This window comes from Berghia stephanieae, chromosome 2 (assembly GCF_034508935.2).
Source record: "Berghia stephanieae isolate SIO BIC M18660-M18661 chromosome 2, UCSD_Bste_1.3, whole genome shotgun sequence".
NCBI lineage: Eukaryota > Metazoa > Mollusca > Gastropoda > Nudibranchia > Aeolidiidae > Berghia > Berghia stephanieae.
In genome coordinates this window covers 74122683-74144322 of record NC_088361.1, presented here as the reverse complement: position 1 = coordinate 74144322, position 21640 = coordinate 74122683, and the positions used below count along the sequence as shown (strand labels likewise).

The following is a 21640-nucleotide window of genomic DNA, read 5'->3' as shown; positions in this document are numbered from 1 at the left end:
GAGCATTATTTAGTCTCGGACGAGCTGGGCTTTAGCCTAGAAATGGGCGTGGCTAGTCCTGACCTATCCCTTGACTCTATCGGTTATTTTGTGCTGCTGTTTGGGTTCTTCTGACGCAAAAGATTTAATCAGCGCTACATCCGCTTTCGTTTTGTTTAGATTCTATTTCCTTTTGAAATTCATTGACGAAAATGGAGCTTAACAAGAGAAAAACTATAACTTTTCAAACCCTGAAACTGCAGCCCTCCTGGAAAATACAATTATGTCGAGATTGCAGCACTCCGTGACAGTGCGAAAAAAAGAGAAGTACATATATTTTTTCTTTGTCACTAATGAAATGAAATAAAAACAGGCTATAGCACGGTCATTGGGCATCTTTAGGACTGTAGACTAATACACCACCTCAAACATTTGTCAGTCCATATCTTTGCTTTTATGAGGTCTATTTTCATTATGAAAAATTCAAAGTGAACAACTAAATGACGCCGATTCAGTGGTGTATTTGGTCTATCATGAAATGAAATAAAAATAGACTACATCACGGTCACTGACACTGGGCATCTGTAGGACTGTAGACTGTAGGCTAATACACCACCTCAAACATTTGTCAGTCCATCTCTTTGCTTTTATGAGGTCTATTTTCATTTTGAAAAGTTCAAAGTGAACAACTAAATGACGCCGATTCAGTGGTGTATTTGGTTTATCTTCATGTGAATAAATATTTTATTATTGACTTTTCCAAAATGTCATTCATTTGTATGTCGTGATCTATTTTTCCTTGATTTCAGCTGTCTCCGCTCTAAACTATACTTTTCTTTCTCAATAAATAATTCATTTTCTGTTTGCAATGTATTACAGAGATGTTGATTTACCACATGTAAAAATTTCAAAGTTGTATCTGAAGCTGTTTCTGAATTATGCTTGATTATCCATTGGGATGCAGTGCTTTGGTCACATTTTTTCCTATGAGATTTTCCATCACATAAACGGTCATAACTTTTTAACCAGTTGAGATAGAGCGATACTTTTTTCACTCTAGTTAATGTTTCACTCCCCTTTATTTTTCTACGCTAAATTAATACCCATAGCCACTATTTTGAAAAATTCTTGCAAGTGCCTACTGTAGGTCCCTGTCACTCACAATGTTGCTTTGTATTTGTATACCTCGTGTTTATCTACTTCCTATCTCCCTGCTCTGCTCTCTGATCCACCCTTTTACTACTTGGCAAGAACAGGCAAGGTGGCAACTCGGTCTCGGGTTTCTAAAAAAAAAAAAAAAAAAAAAAGAAAATTAATGAAAAAAACCCAAAAAAAAAACAGGTTGGCATGTTCAATGAAAATTTTAAAGCATCATAATAGCCGACATGGCACCCATAATTTATCAATAAACAATATAAATAGATGTAGTGTAGTGCGGAGGTTAGGCAATAAATTTCACCCTTCCTCTTTGCCCCTACTAAGTGGGGCTTTGTTGTCTTGTAGTATGACACTTGCATTTGGACCCGTAGGCCCAAGATTCAAGTCCCTCCCTGAGTGGTTCAAAGTTGAGTCATTGGAAAAGGCTCCTTATTGAGTAATTGGCCATTAAAAGTAATGACTCTGTCGGGGAAAAGTTGTGATATTGCGGTGTTGCTATTGGCTTGGAGCCCCTTACAGAGCTTTGAGCATGTTTAGCAGTATACAATCTAGTATCTGTGTAAGTTTCCACAAAAAATGACAAAAGTTTTAAGCTTTCAACTCACTTGAATATTTAGAACAAGTCAACCAGAAAAATTCGAAATGAAGTGGAAGTGAAAATAAACTTCTTTCTTAAAGTAAAAGGTTGTTTTTTTTCTTTTTAAAAAAAATTCCCAAAACTAATTATAAATGAAATTCTACCACAACATTATCATATTTTAAAAAATTATGAAATTTTGAAAAATTAGGAGACTAATTTAATGCTGTACTGGTTTAGGGCAAGCCGTTTACGGGTTTGGGGCATGAGCATACATATTTGGGGTGAGGGGGTTTGGTATCTATTTTCGGTTTTTAAGCAAGGTTAACTGATAATACCTCATATGTATTTACATCAAACTAACAAAAGATGTCAAATAATTGCAGTTAGAGCTGTTGGAATTTGAGGTATAGAAAAGCATACAGATTTAGGGCGACCTACCCGAGTACATTTGATAAGCAAGAAATAAATCTTCACCCTCTCCAGTCAGACCCTACAAATATTTAATGATAAAATGCCAATTTAAGAGGTATGACTGATAATAATCTACACTCAAAAGCATGACATTTTTTATGCAAATAATTTAAAGGATACAGACTAATTATACAAGTAAAGTTTGCTACAACCATAATAATAAATAAAGATTTTATGGCAACAAAAAGCAATCAATAGAACTGATTCCAGTGCAAAATGAATGTCCTCAACAATCTCATTACATTATCGTTGATTTACATATTTTTTTCTCCTTTTTCATTTTCAGGTTTGGGAAAAGATCAGAATGAGAATCAATGCGGAATTCTCAAAAACCGTTCGGTGATGGAGCTAAAAAAAAAATTCAAGGACACGAAAAGAATAGTCCAAAGTCATGTTGATTATGTAAAGCAGACTGGAGGGGGAAACCAGGACCTACTTTGCCCTTAGCATGTTAAGGGAATACCCTAATAATTGAGCTAGAGGGACCAACTTCGCATCAAAGACCTGTTTAAATATCTTTAAATATTTGAAATGAAAAAAAAATAATTTAATGAATAGCAGTCCTTCAGAGGCATGAAGCCCAAGGAGCCAGGGTTTATCCCAGTTTTTATGGCATGAAACAGACAATAACAATTGCTTGCTACCCTTTGAATAGGAAGGTAGTCTATCACAAAGTACTTTCATGAGATCTGACAGACTTAGCTACAGAATCACAACCCCTCCGACTATCACTATCTCTTCCCCCCCCCCCCCCCCCCCCCCCCCCACTACCCATTACATCAGAAAAAGGGCAAGTTGGAACAATGCAATGGTTTATTCCTCTGTTCCCCTCTCCTCTGCCTCCATCCATTCTAACCCACTACTGGCAGTCACTACCACTACTAAATGCTCTTCAAAACTTGTAATAGTAAAGCACCATCCCAGTGATAAGAAAAGACATCATCAGGCTTCACATAAAAGCTCATTACCCAATCAGTTTTCATCAGGCACAGTTACTCAATCAGTCAGTTGTCACACATCATTCGCTTTATTAGGCATAGGACTATCAACATATTGATCAGTCAGTCACTTGCCTCCCACCCACTAGCCTTTTGTTGAGTCGTCATGGTATGTTACACAAAGTACATGGTTGTTAAAAGGTCACCCAATGACTATTACTCCCCCACCCTCATCCCATCTCCATTCCCTGACGCCTGGGTTATTCCATTCTTCCCTTGGAACAGACCCTGAGACACATTTCTCCTATGGGATGAATAAAAGGAATTTTATTATTTTATAAGAGGCCATTGTGCGTGAGCTGTACTGTACGTAAGTTGACTACACTTCCTGATTTAGATTTTATTGCAGGTTTTATTATAGATGCAAAATTTTCCTTCTCCCATTTTTAGGTCGTCTCTGATGCAATTTTATAAGTTACAAACTTGGTTCCTAAGTGGCCTGGTTCAGTGCATGATGCAATTTTTTTAGGAAATCTGGGCTATTCTTTGCATTTGAGGATCCACATCGCAGGGCTTTGGATGGTGTGATCCTTGGAGACAGTCGTTATATGTTAAGAAATTGGCTAATGACCCCAATACCAAAACCCCCAAAATAGAGGAGAAGAGGCATTTAACACCGCCCATCATATCACAAAATGCACGATTGAAAGGTGAGTTTTACCAATCATATAATCCCACCCTCCAGGAAACAATAACATTTTGATAATTTTTGAAATTTAATATTTCAGGTTTATTTTTATATCCACTTTAACAATACAATTTGCAAATGATCAATGAAAATAAAAGAAAATTAACTAAAAAAATAGTTGTAATCATACTATCATTGTCATGCTAGTATAAACATTACATTTTATTTGTTTGAGAACTAGATTAACATTTAATTTTTCCCTTTATTTTAAATACATTAAAAAAAATACCAAATATAGATGAAAGAGAGAAAGAAAGAACAGAAGAGAGAGGAGAGAGAGAGAGAGAGGAGAAGAGAGGAGAGAGAGAAGTATGAGGAGAGTGAAGAGAGAGAGAGAGAGAGAGAGAAGAGAGAAGAGAGAAGAGAGAGAGAGATGAGAGAGAGAGAAGAGAGAGAGAGAGAGAGAGAGAGAGAGAGAGAGAGAGAGAGAGAGAGAGAGAGAGAGAGGAGAGAGAGAGAGAGAGGAGAGAGAGAGAGAGAGAGAGAGAGAGAGAGAGAGAGAGAGAGGAGAGAGAGAGAGAGAGAGAGAGAGGAGAGAGAGAGAGAGGAGAGAGAGAGAGAGAGAGAGAGGGGAGAGAGAGAGAGAGAGAGAGAGAGAGAGAGAGAGAGAGAGAGGAGAGAGAGAGGAGAGGGAGAGAAGAGAGAGAGAGAGAGAGAGAGAGGGAGAGAGAGGAGAGAGAGAGAAGAGGAGAGAGGAGAGAAGAGAGAGAGAGAGAGAGAGAGAGAGGAGAGAGAGAGAGAGGAGAAGAGAGAGAGAGAAGAGAGAGAGAGAGAGAGAGAGAGAGAGAGAGAGAGGAGAGAGAGAGAGAGAGAGAGAGAGAGAGAGAGAGAGAGAGAGAGAGAGAGAGAGAGAGAGAGAGAGGAGAGAGAGAGAGAGAGAGAGAGAGAAGGAGAGAGAGAGAGAGAGAGAGAGAGAGAGAGAGAGAGAGAGAGAGAGAAGAGAGAGAGAGAGAGAGAGAGAGAGAGAGAGAGAGAGAGAGAGAGAGAGAGAGAGAGAGGAGAGAGAGAGAAGGAGGAGAGAGAGAGGAGAGGAGAGAGAGAGAGAGAAGAGAGGGGTCCATTTAACTTTAATTGGTTTTAAGTGTACATGTACAAGTACAAGCAATTATTGTCATTTCAACAGAGTCATTGGAGTGGTTAAAAGAAGATGGAATTGTCTCCATGACGAGCTCAGAATGACGCCTGACAGAGCCTGCAAGGTTATTTATGTGTTTTTGGCTCCACAACTTTGCTGTTGATGCTGGCCTACCCATGGAAGAAAACAACCGTAATGATGATGATGACAGCAATCATAACTTTTCTCCTATTGGGACTCAGGAAGGAGCATCTGAACAGAACGTCTTGCTGCTGGCAAGGCAGCCAGGCTGACTTTGATTAATAGTGCTTTTAGAAATATCTTTGAACCTCTCTAATCAGGAAATAAATATAATCATTAATGTAGTACATCACTCTGCAAGTATACTGTGAGCAGTATTCTTATTGTGATGAGCTACATAAATGTCACGCTGTTTTAATTATTGTTCCAGCTGGTCATATGGAAACAAATTTCTATATCATATAACTACAAGTCGCCTATCAGGCATCTAGTACTCTTTGACTATCCCATTTTACTCCTTTTTACTGGCGCTGATGTGTTGCAAGTGCTGTAAAACCCTTAAAAACAAAAACAAACCTGTTTTGCAGGAAGTATTAAAGTGCATTCACTGTAATTTTTTCTGGAATGGGTCTGATATAAATTGGAAAACTGAACAAGAATTCTCATGCCTGAGTCGGTTATCAAACAGAAAACAAAGGGGCATTAAAATTTTCTTTTTTTAAGGTCATCAAAATCCTGAGTTGAGCAATCAAATTTTAACTGCCCTATTGTCATAAGACAATTACATATTGTAAGACCTTTTGTATAAATCATTATACCAGCCGCTTAGCCAAAGCCCAGGATAGTCCCAAGTCACATTTGTGATAAGGGTCTTAAATCGCCATGCCACTGTACAAGTTTGTGACAATAGGCCAAAATAACAATCTGTATTTATTCCAGAGGATTTGTTCTACCAATAACATAAGGAACAATGGAGTGATTGTAGTAAAAAAAGGCCTTAAACACTGCATGCATGCGATTTTAAGTAAATTTTAACAAAAACATATCAGCTCTATCAAAAGTACAGATTGAGATAAATACAGGGCTAAAACCCCTCTAAATAACAATTAGAAAATCTCAAGAACCATTTTAAAAAAATGGTTTAAGGCAATTCATAAGACAGGTTTTAACTGCGATTTTCTAAGATACTATGAGGCCAATTTTTTTCTACACTATGGACAAATGTATTGCAACATGTCTCCATGGATTGCTTTAAACCATTTTTAAAATTGACTCAAAATACATGTGATTGAATTAATATTCAAATTCAAGACATTAGAAACCAATTGGGTCATAGATAAAAACTAAATGATGACGTCATTTGTGAACGCTCCCAGCTGTGATTTTCATACATGAATTAATTTCCTATAACTGTCATCTGCATTTTTTGCGGCCGCAAATCAGGGCAATCCGCAAATTTCCCAAAATTGGCAAATCGTGGCAAATTTTGGGAAAATTGGCAAATCGCGTGGCAAATTTTGGGAAAAAAAAAAGAAGCGAAAACAAAATAACGAAAAAGAAAGTGCGAAACTTGAGAAATGTTGCAGCTTTGCCAGGGCCCAAACCAAGGGAAGCTACTCTCTACGGATAATGATCTCATGCTCGCAGTGTATCTGCATACACTGCAATTCCAAATTTTTGTGATATTCCTCAGCATGAGTTCACGAGGTATATTGAGAAACTGGGGCCCAGTGCTGTGAAAGAGTCTGATACTGGAATTATACATCTGACCCTATTTTGGAAGTCTGTGGCAGATTATGTTCTAGCTCTCGCTGCATTGGCGTCCCGATATGCCTTCTCAACATGCTCGTCAGCTGATGCTGAGCGAAGTTTTTCTCTTTACAATCTTGTCTTGTCTTCCAGAAGGCGTAGACTCACAGAAAACAACATCAAAGGACTAGTTTTCCTTTACTACAATAAGTTTATCGATGCCTCTTTTTTTGAGTAGTAAAAGAAAACTAGGCCTTTGATGAGTCTGACTCAAAGTGTACGTTTTTTGTGTGTGTGTGATTGTCTAAAAGTTTGGGCGCATAAATCGCTTTACATTGTGTAAATTAATAAATGTAGCCTCCTTAAATGTAATAAATTGTCTTTTATAAATTTTTGTTTTCTGTATCGCGTGTTAATTTATACTGAAACGCTTAGTTCTCCTCGGCAAATTTTTTGGCAAATGTTGGTCTTTTTGGCAAATTTCTTGGCAAATTTTGGGGTTTTTTTTTTGGCAAATTTTAGGTCCCAATTTGGCAAAAAATGCAGATGACAGCTATAATATCAAAACATATAAAAAGAGTAATTTAATTATAAGTAGTGTCATAATTAAGATGCCTCATCTTAAATTTCATGTATTCAATTTTTATGGTATTTTGTTCAACAATGGAGTTGGGTTTTTTTTATAATGGAGTATTTCCGACTGCAGCCATTGATCCACTAATGGATTGTCAGTGATCTGTCATCTCCTCTTGGGGCCAGCTTGTCGTAATTTTTGGCTGATGCCATCTGAGGCATTCCACTCCTCTGGTGTATGGGGAAGAGTTTCTGTTGTCTCCTCTTGAAAGTGATTTGACAAATCATCTACTACAACTACTGACTCCACCACAGAGCAATCAACAAAACTGATTTCATTAATCTCATTCATATCCATCTGTCTGGCTAGTGTTGAAGCTGTGGAGGAAAAATAATATTTAGAACATCTTTTTCACTGCATTGAAACAAAACAACATTTATATCTGTGAATTATGAAACTGGCCACATTATGAAATCAAGTGGTGCTGAAATCAAAAACGTCATTTCATTTTGAAACTTCTCTGATCCCACATAGTCTTCAGGTCAAAGTCAGAATTTGGAATGATAAAAACTTTTGAACAATGTTATCTCCTTAAGCAACATGAAATGCTGGCCATTTAATTAAGATGATTTTAGAACTACATCCCACTTTTTAAACAAATCCTTATAAACTGTTTGTCAGTGCTTAAAAGTGTTAATATAAATATATTTGAGAAAACAATGGACTCAGCAACAGTATGCATTTTTGTTTTATTTCCTTGTAAATCATCTTTTTGTTTGAGTATTTTTCTCTCAGGGGGAACCAGTATTTTTTTTTACATATGTAATATGTGATAAGGAAGCATTTGAGTGGGTTCCTCTTAATGGGGACCTGTGCTTGTGCCTGGACGACACTTTTAGGTGACTTCAAACTAAGTACACCGATGGCATGCTCTTGGAATCTACATCCATTCCATATAAGAACCATTCCCTTTTTGTTTTACTTATTAGTGCTTTGAATTGTTAATCTAGAATTGCATGACTATCCATTTGCATCCTTTTTACTGGTGCTGAAATGACCTAAATATGTCGCAAGCAATTAAAAACAGAAGAGGATTTATAATTCTAGAACATTTTGCTATCCATTTTCTTCCTTTTTACTGGCACTGATATGACCTTAATGTGTTGCAAGCGCCGTAAAACCATTAAAAACAAACAAATAAAGAATGTTGATTAAACAAAATCACACAACCACACTTATGTTATTCTTCGTGGTCCCACTGTCACTTCAATGTCCCCCATTTTGACCAACTTGTTAGCCGTGATAGTCCTTTCAGTACTGTTGTCAATGTTAAATACACTGTTAGTGGCTATGTGGTCTTGTGGTATGACACTCGTTTTCGTATCGGAAGGTCCTGGCCCTGAGCCTCGCTCGGCGCATAGTTGAGTCCTTGGAAAAGACTCTTTACTCACATTCTCTCACCGTACTCAGGTGTAAAATGAGTACCTGGCCGTTAACAGTGTTGTCTCTGTCCGAAAAATTGTAATATCGCCTAACAGACGTCATGTCCCGTTCTAAATGTTGCTGTTGGTCAGGGACCCCTTGTAAAGCGCTTTGAGCACGTTTTGTGTTTATTGCTATATACAAAAGCTCATTTTAAAAATTTTTTCTTTAGTCTTTCGGGTGAAATTTTATTAATAATTTAATGACTTTGTAGCAAAGAATTATGCTTACTGATTATGGTGTAATCTCCAAGATTACAGTCAGATATGTCAATAATATTTCTGGCTGGACTGGGATTCGGAACCAAACTCTCAGTGCCCATTACTGTAAAGAAAATTGTTGATAAATTTGAATTAATGAAGTATAGAATTCACAAGTTGCACTTCCAAGTCCAGATTACCCATTACAAACTTAATGAGGAGGAACACAGTGGTGTTTTTTTTTAAAGGTGAATTGTTATGAAATTATAATGATTTTAATTCTATTTATATCAATTTTAATATGATACGATATCAATTGATTTTTAATGTAAAATTTGCATCATATAATTACCGGTCTCTGGCTCTTTTTTTTTTTTTAACCATGAAATGCATCCAAGTGTAATCTTATCTTCTGATCTTGAGACCCGTGAATCCCAGAAATAACAAATCTGCTGGGAATTGAACCCATGACACTTTGATTCATATGCAAGCATGATAACTCGCTGTGCCATTGGCTTGCCCTAAATAAAACACTAAATGAAACAAAATAAATCTTTACAGGACCCAACTCCAAAGTGGAATTTCAATACAATGTTGCATGATGCCACTTTGACGATTTGTGATAAAAAATACATGGCAATCCCTTATGACACAAAAGCTCTTGCTCCATCACTTATTTCAAATTTGAAATATTCATATAATTTTGTCAGCTACTTCAGGATTGATGGTGTAAAGTAAATTTCAAGATTTTAACTACCATTGAATTATTAAATGTGAATAATCTTGTTTTGATACTCGACTTCAGCCTTCATTTATTCTTTTAATGTTTTTAAAATTGATAAAAAATCAAGAGGAAACGTGTCCCAGAGGCAGTTGTTAGATATGCAATAGAGGTGATACACTTTTGAGACTTAACTACCAAAAGAGGATAGTTATGTTAGAGAAAAATGAATCAGTGCATAGGCAATTGTAAGGATGTCAATATTAGACGATCACAAAAGATGCATGCATACATAGTACAAATTACTTGTTTAAAATATTGTAAGGTACTATCTGTATTCATGTCTGGCAGCCCCAGAGACCAGCGATCACATCGTCCTCCACTGTTCAGTCACTAAACTTGAAGGTGGCTATGAAACCGTCCTTAGGGTGGAGGAAGACTTTAGAAGCTGGGTTGACGAAATAAATTTGGAGGTGTAGCCATATGCTACTACTACTACTTTATTCATGGAATGCCTAGATGACAGCCTTTTACATTTGTATACAGAACAATATATGGAACTATTATAATTGCAGAAATTTACCTTGAATACCATCAACAATGTTACTACACTCGCCAATAATGACGAGTACCGGTACTTGTTCAGTAAAGATTGAAGAGGGTCCTGGTTTCCCCCTCCAGTCTGCTTTACATAATCAACATGACTTTGGACTATTCTTTTCGTGTCCTTGAATTATTTTTTTTAGCTCCATCACCGAACGGTTTTTGAGAATTCCGCATTGATTCTCATTCTGATCTTTTCCCAAACCTGAAAATGAAAAAGGAGAAAAAAATATGTAAATCAACGATTATGTAATGAGATTGATGAGGACATTCATTTTGCACTGGAATCAGTTCTATTGATTGCTTTTTGTTGCCATAAAATCTTTATTTATTATTATGGTTGTAGCAAACTTTACTCGTATAATTAGTCTGTATCCTTTAAATTATTTGCATAAAAAATGTCATGCTTTTGAGTGTAGATTATTATCAGTCATACCTCTTAAATTGGCATTTTATCATTAAATATTTGTAGGGTCTGACTGGAGAGGGTGAAGATTTATTCCTTGCTTATCAAATGTACTCGGGTAGGTCGCCCTAAATCTGTATGCTTTTCTATACCTCAGATTCCAACAGCTCTAACTGCAATTATTTGACATCTTTTGTTAGTTTGATGTAAATACATATGAGGTATTATCAGTTAACCTTGCTTAAAAACCGAAAATAGATACCAAACCCCCTCACCCCAAATATGTATGCTCATGCCCCAAACCTGTAAACGGCTTGCCCTAAACCAGTACAGCATTAAATTAGTCTCCTAATTTTTCAAAATTTCACAATTGTTTTAATATGATAATGTTGTGGTAGAATTTCATTTATAATTAGTTTTTAAAAATATTTTCTAAAAGACAAAAAAAATAAAAATTGAGCATATATAAAGAGCATTATCCTAGCATTTACGTTTGTTGCGGTTATAACTTTTGACGCATTAGCGATTTTCTGTTATTTTTTGCACTGAAAAAAAAAAAAAAAGAATAAATAAAGACACCGCTTGGGAATTTTTTTTAAAAAGAAAAAAAAACAACCTTTTACTTTTAGAAAGAAGTTTATTTTCACTTCCACTTCATTTCGAATTTTTCTGGTTGACTTGTTCTAAATATTCAAGTGAGTTGAAAGCTTAAAACTTTTGTCATTTTTTGTGGCAACTGACACAGATGCTAGATTGTATACTGCTAAACATGCTCAAAGCTCTGTAAGGGGCTCCAAGCCAATAGCAACACCGCAATATCACAACTTTTCCCCGACAGAGTCATTACTTTTAATGGCCAATTACTCAATAAGGAGCCTTTTCCAATGACTCGACTTTGAACCACTCAGGGAGGGACTTGAATCTTGGGCCTACGGGTCCAAATGCAAGTGTCATACTACAAGACAACAAAGCCCCACTTAGTAGGGGCAAAGAGGAAGGGTGAAATTTATTGCCTAACCTCCGCACTACAGTACATCTATTTATATTGTTTATTGATAAATTATGGGTGCCATGTCGGCTATTATGATGCTTTAAAATTTTCATTGAACATGCCAACCTGTTTTTTTTTGTCTTTTTCATTAATTGTCTTTTTTTTTTTTTAGAAACCCCGAGACCGGGTTGCCACCTTGCCTGTTCTTGCCAAGTAGTAAAAGGGTGGATCAGAGAGCAGAGCAGGGAGATAGGAAGTAGATAAACACGAGGTATACAAATACAAAGCAACATTGTGAGTGACAGGGACCTACAGTAGGCACTTGCAAGAATTTTTCAAAATAGTGGCTATGGGTATTAATTTGGTACTACCGCAAACTCGGGGACCCGAGTCTCTCTTGCTTAGTTTACCCTAGATACGGTCTGCCGCCTGGAATGATGACACCGGATGTTGCTTATCGTTGTATGCCAGACTGGCATTTTCTTTTTTATGTGTTTTATTATTATGTGCGAATTTAATGTATAATGTTTTTATACGTTTTGAACCCGTTTTTGAACAAATAAACGTATATTTGAAAATGGGTAATAAAAACAGTAAAACATTTTTTGACGTATTCAATCATTTGGATTTCACGTGGGGTTCTTTGCCGTTTTTTTTTTTGTCTGGTGTGTTTGTGTTTTTCACGCCGCGGCATTTCGATTCTCATCGTTGTATGCCAGATTGGCATTTTCTTTTTTTCGTGACCAGCATTTTCTACAAAATTATGTGTTTTATTATTATTATGTATGTACATGAACATAATATGTATTATATGCGAATTTAATGTCTAATGTTTTTATACGTTTTTGAACAAATAAACGTATATTTGAAAATGGGTAATAAAAACAGTAAAACATTTTTTGACGTGTTCAATCATTTGGATTTAACGTGGGGTTTTTTGCCGTTTTTTTTTTTTGTCTGGTGTGTTTGTGTTTTTCGCGCCGCGGCATTTCGATTCTCGTAATGGCGTTACAATTATTATATGCTCATGCGAGGACAGAAGAAGACGCTATTCTCTTTCTCCAGACTAACGGGTTATTAACAAGAAATCCACCAATTTGTGCGACTTGCAACCGAGTCACCACTCTTATAAAGAAAAGTGCCACAAGTGACAACAGGTACTGGCGTTGCCCTACCCACAAGAGTGTCAAAGTTCCCTTAAGGAGAGGATCGTTCTTTGAACATCAGTGTCTTCCTCTGAGGAAAATTGTTGAGCTGCTCCTTTTGTGGGCTTTCAAGGAGCCGATTCTAAACAGTACAGGGCTCACTGGAGTGAGTGAAAATTGTTTTACAGTGGTATGGTTTTTTTCGAGACATTTGTTCGTGGTGGCTTTTGAACAACCCGTACCAAATAGGTGGTCCAGGCCTCACAGTCGAGATCGACGAAAGTCTAGTGGCCAAAAGAAAAAGCAACGTGGGCCGAGTTGCTGAGCAACGGTGGGTGTTTGGTGGTGTGTGTAGGGAGACGGGACAGGGATTTTTAGTGGTCGTGGATAACGACAGATCAGCGGCTAGACTGTTGCCACTTATTCAGGAGCACATCGCCCCTGGTTCCACTATACACAGTGACGGCTGGGCTGCATACAACGGGATAGCCAACCTCCCAGTCCAACCTCCATATCAACACCTGGTGGTGAACCACACAGCTAACTTTGTTGACCCCAGACAGGCGCATGCACCAACACTATTGAGTGCTATTGGAAGAACTGCAAACGCAGGTTCAAATCTATGCTGGGTGTCCACAGTAGTCAACTGGAATCTCATTTGGATGAATTTATGTGGAGGGAGCTATACGGGAAGACTCACCAAGAAGCCCTTCGACATATTATTCTCCATCTTTCGCAGTGGTATCCAGTATAGGGTGAGTTATAAATACTGTTTACTACTAGTATATGAAAAATAAAACCAACAAAACAAAACAAAATCCAGTCCAGATCTAATTATCTACTATGAATCTAGAAATAGATATATTTAGATCTGGAAGCGATCTAAATTTTATATTTTAAAAGATATTAGATCTAAAAAAAAATTAATTAAAAAAATAAAAATTTTGGCCAAAAAATAATTTGGATCTAGATTTTATATTTTAAAAGATATTAGATCTCAAAAAAAATTAATTAAAAAAATAAAAATTTTGGCCAAAAAATAATTTGGATCTAGATTTTATATTTTAAAAGATATTAGATCTAAAAAAAAATTAATTAAAAAAATAAAAATTTTGGCCAAAAAATAATTTGGATCTAGATTTTATATTTTAAAAGATATTAGATCTAAAAAAAAATTAATTAAAAAAATGAAAATTTTGGCCAAAAAATAATTTGGATCTAGATTTTATATGTTAAAAGATATTAGATCTAAAAAAAAATAATTAAAAAAATAAAAATTTTGGCCAAAAAATAATTTGGCCAGAAATTATTTGGGGCCCCCGAGTTTGCGTAAAAAATAAAAAAGATTTGGCCAGCAATTTTTTGGGTCCCCGAATTTGCGTAAAAAATATAAAAAATTTGGCCAGAAATTATTGGGGAAATTTTTGGGTCCCCGAGTTTGCGGTAGTACCTATTAATTTAGCGTAGAAAAATAAAGGGGAGTGAAACATTAACTAGAGTGAAAAATGTATCGCTCTATCTCAACTGATTAAAAAGTTATAACCGTTTATGTGGAGGAAAATCTCTATATAGCTTAATGGGAAAAAAATGTGACGAAAGCACAGCATCCCAATGCATAAAATCAAGTATAATTCAGAAACAGCTTCAGATACAACTTTGAAATTTTTACATGTGGTAAATCATCTCTGTAATACATTGCAAACAGAAAATGAATTATTTATTGAGAAAGAAAAGTATAGTTTAGAGCTGAGACAGCTGAAATCAAGGAAAAATAGATCACGACATACAAATGAATGACCGATTGGAATTTTGGAAAAGTCAATAGTAAAATATTTATTCACATGAAGATAAACCAAATACACCACTGAATCGGCGTCATTTAGTTGTTCACTTTGAACTTTTCAAAATGAAAATAGACCTCATAAAAGCAAAGATATCGACTGACAAATGTTTGAGGTGGTGTATTAGTCTACAGTCCTACAGATGCCCAATGTCAGTGACCGTGCTATAGCTTATTTTTATTCATTTCATTAGTGACAAAGAAAAAATATATGTACTTCTCTTTTTTTCGCACTGTTACGGAGTGCTGCAATCTCGACATAATTGTATTTTCCAGGAGGGCTGCAGTTTCAGGGTTTGAAAAGTTATAGTTTTTCTCTTGTTGAGCTCCATTTTCGTCAATGAATTTCAAAAGGAAATAGAATCTAAACAAAACGAAAGCGGATGAAGCGCTGATTAAATCTTTTGCGTCAGAAGAACCCAAACAGCAGCACAAAATAACCGATAGAGTCAAGGGATAGGTCAGGACTAGCCACGCCCATTTCTAGGCTAAAGCCCAGCTAGTCCGAGACTAAATAATGCTCATTGAATCCGATTTTTTTTAGACACTTACTAAGCTTGGGCTAAAGACTAGCTAGTCATTTACTAGACTAGTAAATTACTAAAGTTAGTCCGCGTTCATTAGAACGGGCCCAGGAGGCCAAACTAGCAACCCTGACGCCGTTTCTTAGTTACTAGTCAGAGACTAAATGATCAAGTCCGACTCGAGCAAGTGACTAAATCTTGGCCAAACTTAGTCCGAAGGTGACGTGATTTTAGTCTGGGACTAGCTTAGTCAGCTCACATTAAATCCGATTTTTTCTAGTCATTTACTAAAGTCAAAGATAGTCCGGGACTAAGCGCTAGTCCGCGTTCATTAGAACGGGCCCAGCAATCTTCTCCTTGACATCCTTTAAACATTTGAAAGTATTCATCTGAATCAAAACAAAGTTAAATTAAGCAAAATATGAAAAGGAATAATATTTTGGAGTGAAGAAGATATAGGCTATATTGGATCAATTCCTTGTTGCCTAAGCCTAAGTATGAAAAGTGAGGGCTTGAAGGAAGTCAACACACTATAATTAAACAGACTGTAGATAAATCCGTTTTAATTTTTTTTAAAAATAAAATAAATGGGACTCTCAAAGAACTGTAAACAAACCGAACGTTAAAATGTTTTAAATGACTGACTGGTGGACCAAAAGTGGCTGTTGAAAGTTAAAATTTACCGAGAAAAGGACGGTCATCATCATACGACATGACCGCCCCCCCCCCCCTTCCCCATTAAAAAAAAATCCAAAACAAATAAACCAAAGGTGATGATGGGAGGGTGTGTGTGTGTGGATGGGGGGTCTTGGCTCAGCTCTTCACTTTTAGGACTCCAGTACAGATATTTATTCAATATTTACCATGGGGGCCACACAGACTAGTTTCAATCGTAAACAAAGATGGCGGAAGTTCGACTCCCATGGCAACCATTATTTTTTTTTTTCGTACTTTTACTTCAATAAACAAATAAGAATGAAAATAAAAGAATAAAATGCTCTTACATGAAAAAACATTATGAAAACAAAAAGTTAATATCAATAATAAGCCAATAAAGGAGGTAGGTAGAGCGTGGTGTTTAATCAGCAGCGACCGTGGGTCCAAAGGTCAGCTAAAGCGTGACGTCACAGCCACTGAATGCCGGCTCAGTTAAGCGGTAAGTCTAAAATCGTGTTTTTTTGCGGAGAGTTAAACAAGTCGAGCGTCAAGTTTAATTCTTGCATATCTTGTGTCATTCAAATATTTAATACTTGAATTTTATGTCTCCGAAGTTTAAATAATGTCGCCCAACGGGTTTTTATGTTCTTAAGCTTTAAAAATTGCATTGATTTCAAAAGAAAATAACTCGAGTTATAGTGATTAGTGTCGAGCGGAAGTCTCGATGATACCTCAAGTCATCGGCCACCAACACTCAAAACTTCCCGAACTCGATGACCAAGGAAAAGTCGGGAATTCCCGAGAAGTAGCACTTCAACTGAGCTTTGGATGGCTTTTTTGTATTAAAACTTAAAATACATTAAATAAATTCACTTTGTATAATAATAAAACATTGATACCTATAACCATTTTGATCTATTTACGACGTTTGTGTTTTGTTAGCTGTTTAAAATATGATATAACGTCAATACCCAATACCAATGACTAGGTATTGAATGAAAGCACCGATGACTAGAGCGACGAGAGAGGGGTGAACAATGCAGATAGTACACATTGTTAGTAACGCGTGCGTCGCTCGCGCAGTATAGTCTCGAGACTCAATACGAGAAGCATCGACGACCAAGATTCTCGAGACGAGAAAAGCATCGAGAACTAAGTGGAGGTCGGGAAGTTCTCAGTCGTCGATGACCTGACTTCTCAAAACCTAAAGCATCGATGACCTTTTGGTGACCCGGATGCCCTCCCCTAATAGTGATCCGATCGACTTCAGAAAAAGACTGTTTCGTAGTTTTGGTCAGATTCAGCGTGGGTTACGCAACTGGGCCCGTTCTAATGAACGCGGACTATAGTAATTTACTAGTCTAGTAAATGACTAGCTAGTCTTTAGCCCAAGCTTAGTAAGTGTCTAAAAAAAATCGGATTCAATGAGCATTATTTAGTCTCGGACTAGCTGGGCTTTAGCCTAGAAATGGGCGTGGCAAGTCCTGACCTAGCCCTTGACTCTATCGGTTGTTTTGTGCTGCTGTTTGGGTTCTTCTGGCGCAAAAGATTTAATCAGCGCCACATCCGCTTTCGTTTTGTTTAGATTCTATTTCCTTTTGAAATTCATTGACGAAAATGGAGCTCAACAAGAGAAAAACTTTTACTTTTCAAACCCTGAAACTGCAGCCCTCCTGGAAAATACAATTATGTCGAGATTGCAGCACTCCGTGACAGTGCGAAAATAAGAGAAGTACATATATTTTTTCTTTGTCACTAATGAAATGAAATAAAAATAGGCTATAGCACGGTCACTGACACTGGGCATCTGTTAGGACTGTAGACTGTAGGCTAATACACCACCTCAAACATTTGTCAGTCCATATCTTTGCTTTTATGAGGTCTATTTTCATTATGAAAAATTCAAAGTGAACAACTAAATGACGCCGATTCAGTGGTGTATTTGGTCTATCATGAAATGAAATAAAAATAGGCTACAGCACGGTCACTGACACTGGGCATCTGTAGGCTAATACACCACCTCAAACATTTGTCAGTTCATATCTTTGCTTTTATGAGGTCTATTTTCATTTTGAAAAGTTCAGAGTGAACAACTAAATGACGCCGATTCAGTGGTGTATTTCGAGGGGTGCCTGCGCAAAGGCCGTAACGTCAAAAATTTCAAATTTTCGTTTTTTACATAAATCAGCTTGGTTTGGAGTAAGGTTTATTTCTACAAAAAAATATATGCAAAAATATTAATTAATTAATTTTTATTAATTAAAACCCGAACACCGTAACGTTTTTAGACCGATAATGTGACTGCCCAAAAGCCGTAGCGTGTAATACAGACTTAAGACGCTATAAACAGTGCCTATCAGTCACTGCCCAAAAGCCTTCACAGTAAATACTATTTTACCGCCTGACGAAAAGGTGGAAATGCGGAGGTAAATTTGACTGCCCAAAAACCGTATCTAGCAATAAGGCGTTTGGGCAGGCATAAAATTATGCCACCGTGGTTACAATGGCGAGCGCAATGGCCTTGACTGACTTTACGGTCTTAGAGCAGTGAAAATATGGGGGTGGAAATGAGAATTATAAGCACCGAAAGACCGTAATGTGGCCTTGTGTGAGATTCTACAAGGACTTTGATGCAATACTGTGTGTGTGTTACAATCTACACATTTCGACCTTAATGTTCAAGATTGATGGGAATGACAATTGGGTAACACTTATTCCAAGTCTCGAAATTCCCTTCCTGCCAGTATCAATTACAGAATACGACATCACAACTTAAGGGATGGGTCAAGCTCTGGATTATGAGACGTTTTTTTCTTTGGCCACCAATGAAACTTGACAAGTGTAACAATCTTTTATCTTAGCAGGGATTTGTCCTTGCATATTTTAAGGTGGGTGATCCCATGGAATTGAATGTTTATTAATGAGAATGCACTTCCGGTGACATCTTACCAGAATGCTGCACCCTCATCAATTTACTCCACTGTGACTGCACACCTACACAATAATTTCTTATTTTCCCGCGTTTTCACGTGACAAATGTGTATAAGTATGAGCACTTGATCTTGTCACAGCATCTTTGTTCCATACAAGCAGGATTTTCAAGAGTTTGCAACACGTTTTGTTAACCAAAGAAATTGTTTTATTCTCTCAAAGGTAAGTTTTTCGTATTTATTGTTTCATTATGCTGTTATTTTATATCTATCATCTTGTCATACTTTGATCCTAGAAAAACTGTAAACGCGTTACTTCAGCATTCATTGCTTGTGCGACTTTGCCTTATGATCCGAGGTCGAGGAACAATTCCCGCTTGAAGCCGTGCAAAATTGAACCCTTGGAAAAGGCTCTTTACTCAGACTCTCTCTCTCTCTCTCTCTCTCTCTCTCTCTCCCTCTCTCTGATCGTACTCAGGTGAAAAATGAGTCTCTCTGTCCAAAGAAAACTGTAACAGCGTATTACAGGCTTGATGTCTTTTCTAACATGTTCATTGTTGCTGCTTGTGAAACACTTCGATCACATTTATAGGAGATTGTACTATATAACAGTTCCACTACTTTGACAAAGCATCATTTTTTCAGGCAATACCATAGAGTAATATTGGAAGGCAACGAATTTGTCATATTTGATTCAATTTGAACTATTTGTATCATTAACAATATTTTTAATTTTTCAAAAATCTAGTTAATCACATGTCAACAACTGTTCATGATAATATTATTGGCTATTTTGTATATTGTTCCACTTTTATAAGCAAATTTTACTTTTGTCTGTGCGCCAAATTGTTATAAACCAGTACTGCCGACACCTTGTTAAGCTGAAAACTATGTAATGGAAATTTTATATTTTGTAGCAAAGTATTTATGCACTTCAGATAGCAAAGTATTTGTACGCATTGGTAATAAAAGTGTCTTACTTTATTTTCAGACAACAATGGAAGACGGCAGTATGTACCTAAAGATGGCAGAATCTTTCACCAATGACAATGAATACAACTCTTCAGATGAAGAGCCTTTGAGCAGGAAGCGACAAGCTCACTTTGATGACTCTGATGACGAGCCCTTAAGCAAACTATGTCAAAAACGTAACAAGGAGACATGCAATACAATCGGCAAAATGCAACCTCCGCCAGAAGCGTCAAATGCAATTGAAATGGCCAGTCCATACATCGAAGGAGAACGACTGATTCATCAACACCGACTTGATAATCTGTTATCAGCCAATGGTCTCACACGAAGATCAATACAAAAAGATGGAAATTGTTTTTTTACAGCAGCTGCTACATTTTTGGATATCAGTGCATCTGAGCTAAGGCAGTTGTTGTGTGATTTTCTTGACAAGAATTGCACATTTTATTTACCTTACATCTCTGCGGAAGATGGACAAGATGAGAGTGACAGATTCCTATGTTTCTTCCTCATGGTCCATGAGCTTCGAGGGACAGGAGTGTGGTGTAATGATATTGGTGATTTAATGCCTCGGGTTCTTGCAGACTGGTCGAGGAGGGAAGTCAGGATTTATTCCAGCAATCCTCTTAAATCATTCATTAACATCCTACCAAGCATGGACAACATTCTGCCTAGCCAGAAAAACAACGATGCTATACTTCTGGCATACTTTGACAACCATCCGCAGCACTATGATGCGTGTATGACATTGTCAGTTCAAACGCATGACCTCCATTTCGGGCAAAACAAAACAAGAACTGATACGGAAATCCGACTTCGGTGAACATTTTTTCCAAAAGGGTAATATTGTAATAATTCAATCAAACGACAAGGTTGAACTGTATTTTCTTTTCACCCGGAACAGGGGTTTTTTAACTCACCACCCCAAAAAAAAATGTTCAAAAAGACTAGCAAAACCCTTTGCATGGGAAAAAGAAGTTAGGAAAAAACTTCATCTACAAGGCAAGGAAAAACCATCGAAGTGGAAAAGTTTGTCCCAAAACAAATGTCGAATGTAACTTTCAAAGTCAAATTCGGATTAACAATAGGGAAACAAAGAGGAACTTTTCAAACCTTTTTCTCCTTAACCCTTTTACCAAAAGATTTTGTGTCCTAAAGTGAGAGAAAAAGGACACCTATGCCAAAGTTGTGACAATACCTTAAAAACAAAAAATCCGAGGAAGTCTCGGGGATTTTTCTTACAGTTAACGGTTCAAAGGAGTTCAAAAGGTTTTTTCTGGGGTCTCTTTCTGTGGGGGGAAATTAGTCGTCAGCCCTAAAAAAAATCTCAAATCACTATATGGGAAAAAAAATGGAAAAAAAAAAATTAAAAAATTAAAATTTAAAAATAAATATTTTTATTATCAATTTAAAAAGGGAAAAAGGGGGTTTTAAATTTATGTAATTGTTAGAAATTATGATTTTGGGTAACTAACATGTGGAAAATCTTTTAAAAAAAACGAAGCGCATGTTTTACACCCCCAAATTTAACCTGTCCTTCCAACCCCCCAAAAAAGATCATTCCTAATTTGTAGGGTTTCACAATGAAATCAGTCTGGCTGGGACCGAAAAAGACAAACAAAGCAACCCACATAAAAAAAGAAAAAGGCCTCGGGGGGAGAAAAAAAAGGACAAACAAGAAGCAAAGGACAGATTCTTCAAAATTTGTATGCACAATAGATCTCCAAGCTGTTTTGCAAGCTCCTTGTGGCCTTGTTGGCCCTCTTTACTATAAGAGAAAGCTGTGTGTGTACAATTTTAAAAATATATGACCTCGCATCTGGCAGAGGCACTTGCTACACATGGGATGAAACGAAGGCAAACGGGATCTTTTGAA

At 36.8% G+C, this 21640-nt stretch overlaps 1 protein-coding gene and 1 long non-coding RNA gene across 4 annotated transcripts in view; both read right to left on the bottom strand.

The window, feature by feature from the left end:
* Positions 1 to 767: 767 nt before the first annotated feature.
* LOC144965521 (uncharacterized) overlaps positions 768 to 21640 on the bottom strand; it is a 37409-nt gene continuing 16536 nt past the window's right edge. For both annotated transcript variants that reach the window (XR_013644037.1, XR_013644038.1), the window contains one exon: positions 768 to 1262. This is a non-coding gene — a long non-coding RNA (uncharacterized LOC144965521). The remainder of the gene's footprint in view (positions 1263 to 21640) is intronic.
* Positions 4931 to 15286, bottom strand: LOC144965520 (uncharacterized). 2 transcript variants are annotated; one of them, XM_078900930.1, is made up of 4 exons: positions 14899 to 15286; positions 10280 to 10504; positions 9007 to 9099; positions 4931 to 7670 (listed from the first exon to the last, which is right to left on the bottom strand). In XM_078900930.1, the coding sequence occupies exons 3-4, from the start codon at positions 9095 to 9097 to the stop codon at positions 7459 to 7461; spliced, it is 303 nt and encodes a 100-aa protein (XP_078757056.1). In that variant the 5' UTR covers positions 9098 to 9099; positions 10280 to 10504; positions 14899 to 15286; the 3' UTR covers positions 4931 to 7458. The 2 variants fall into 2 exon arrangements, with proteins under 2 accessions (XP_078757056.1, XP_078757057.1); XM_078900931.1 differs by lacking the exons at positions 10280 to 10504; positions 14899 to 15286 and having other exon boundaries at positions 9007 to 9114.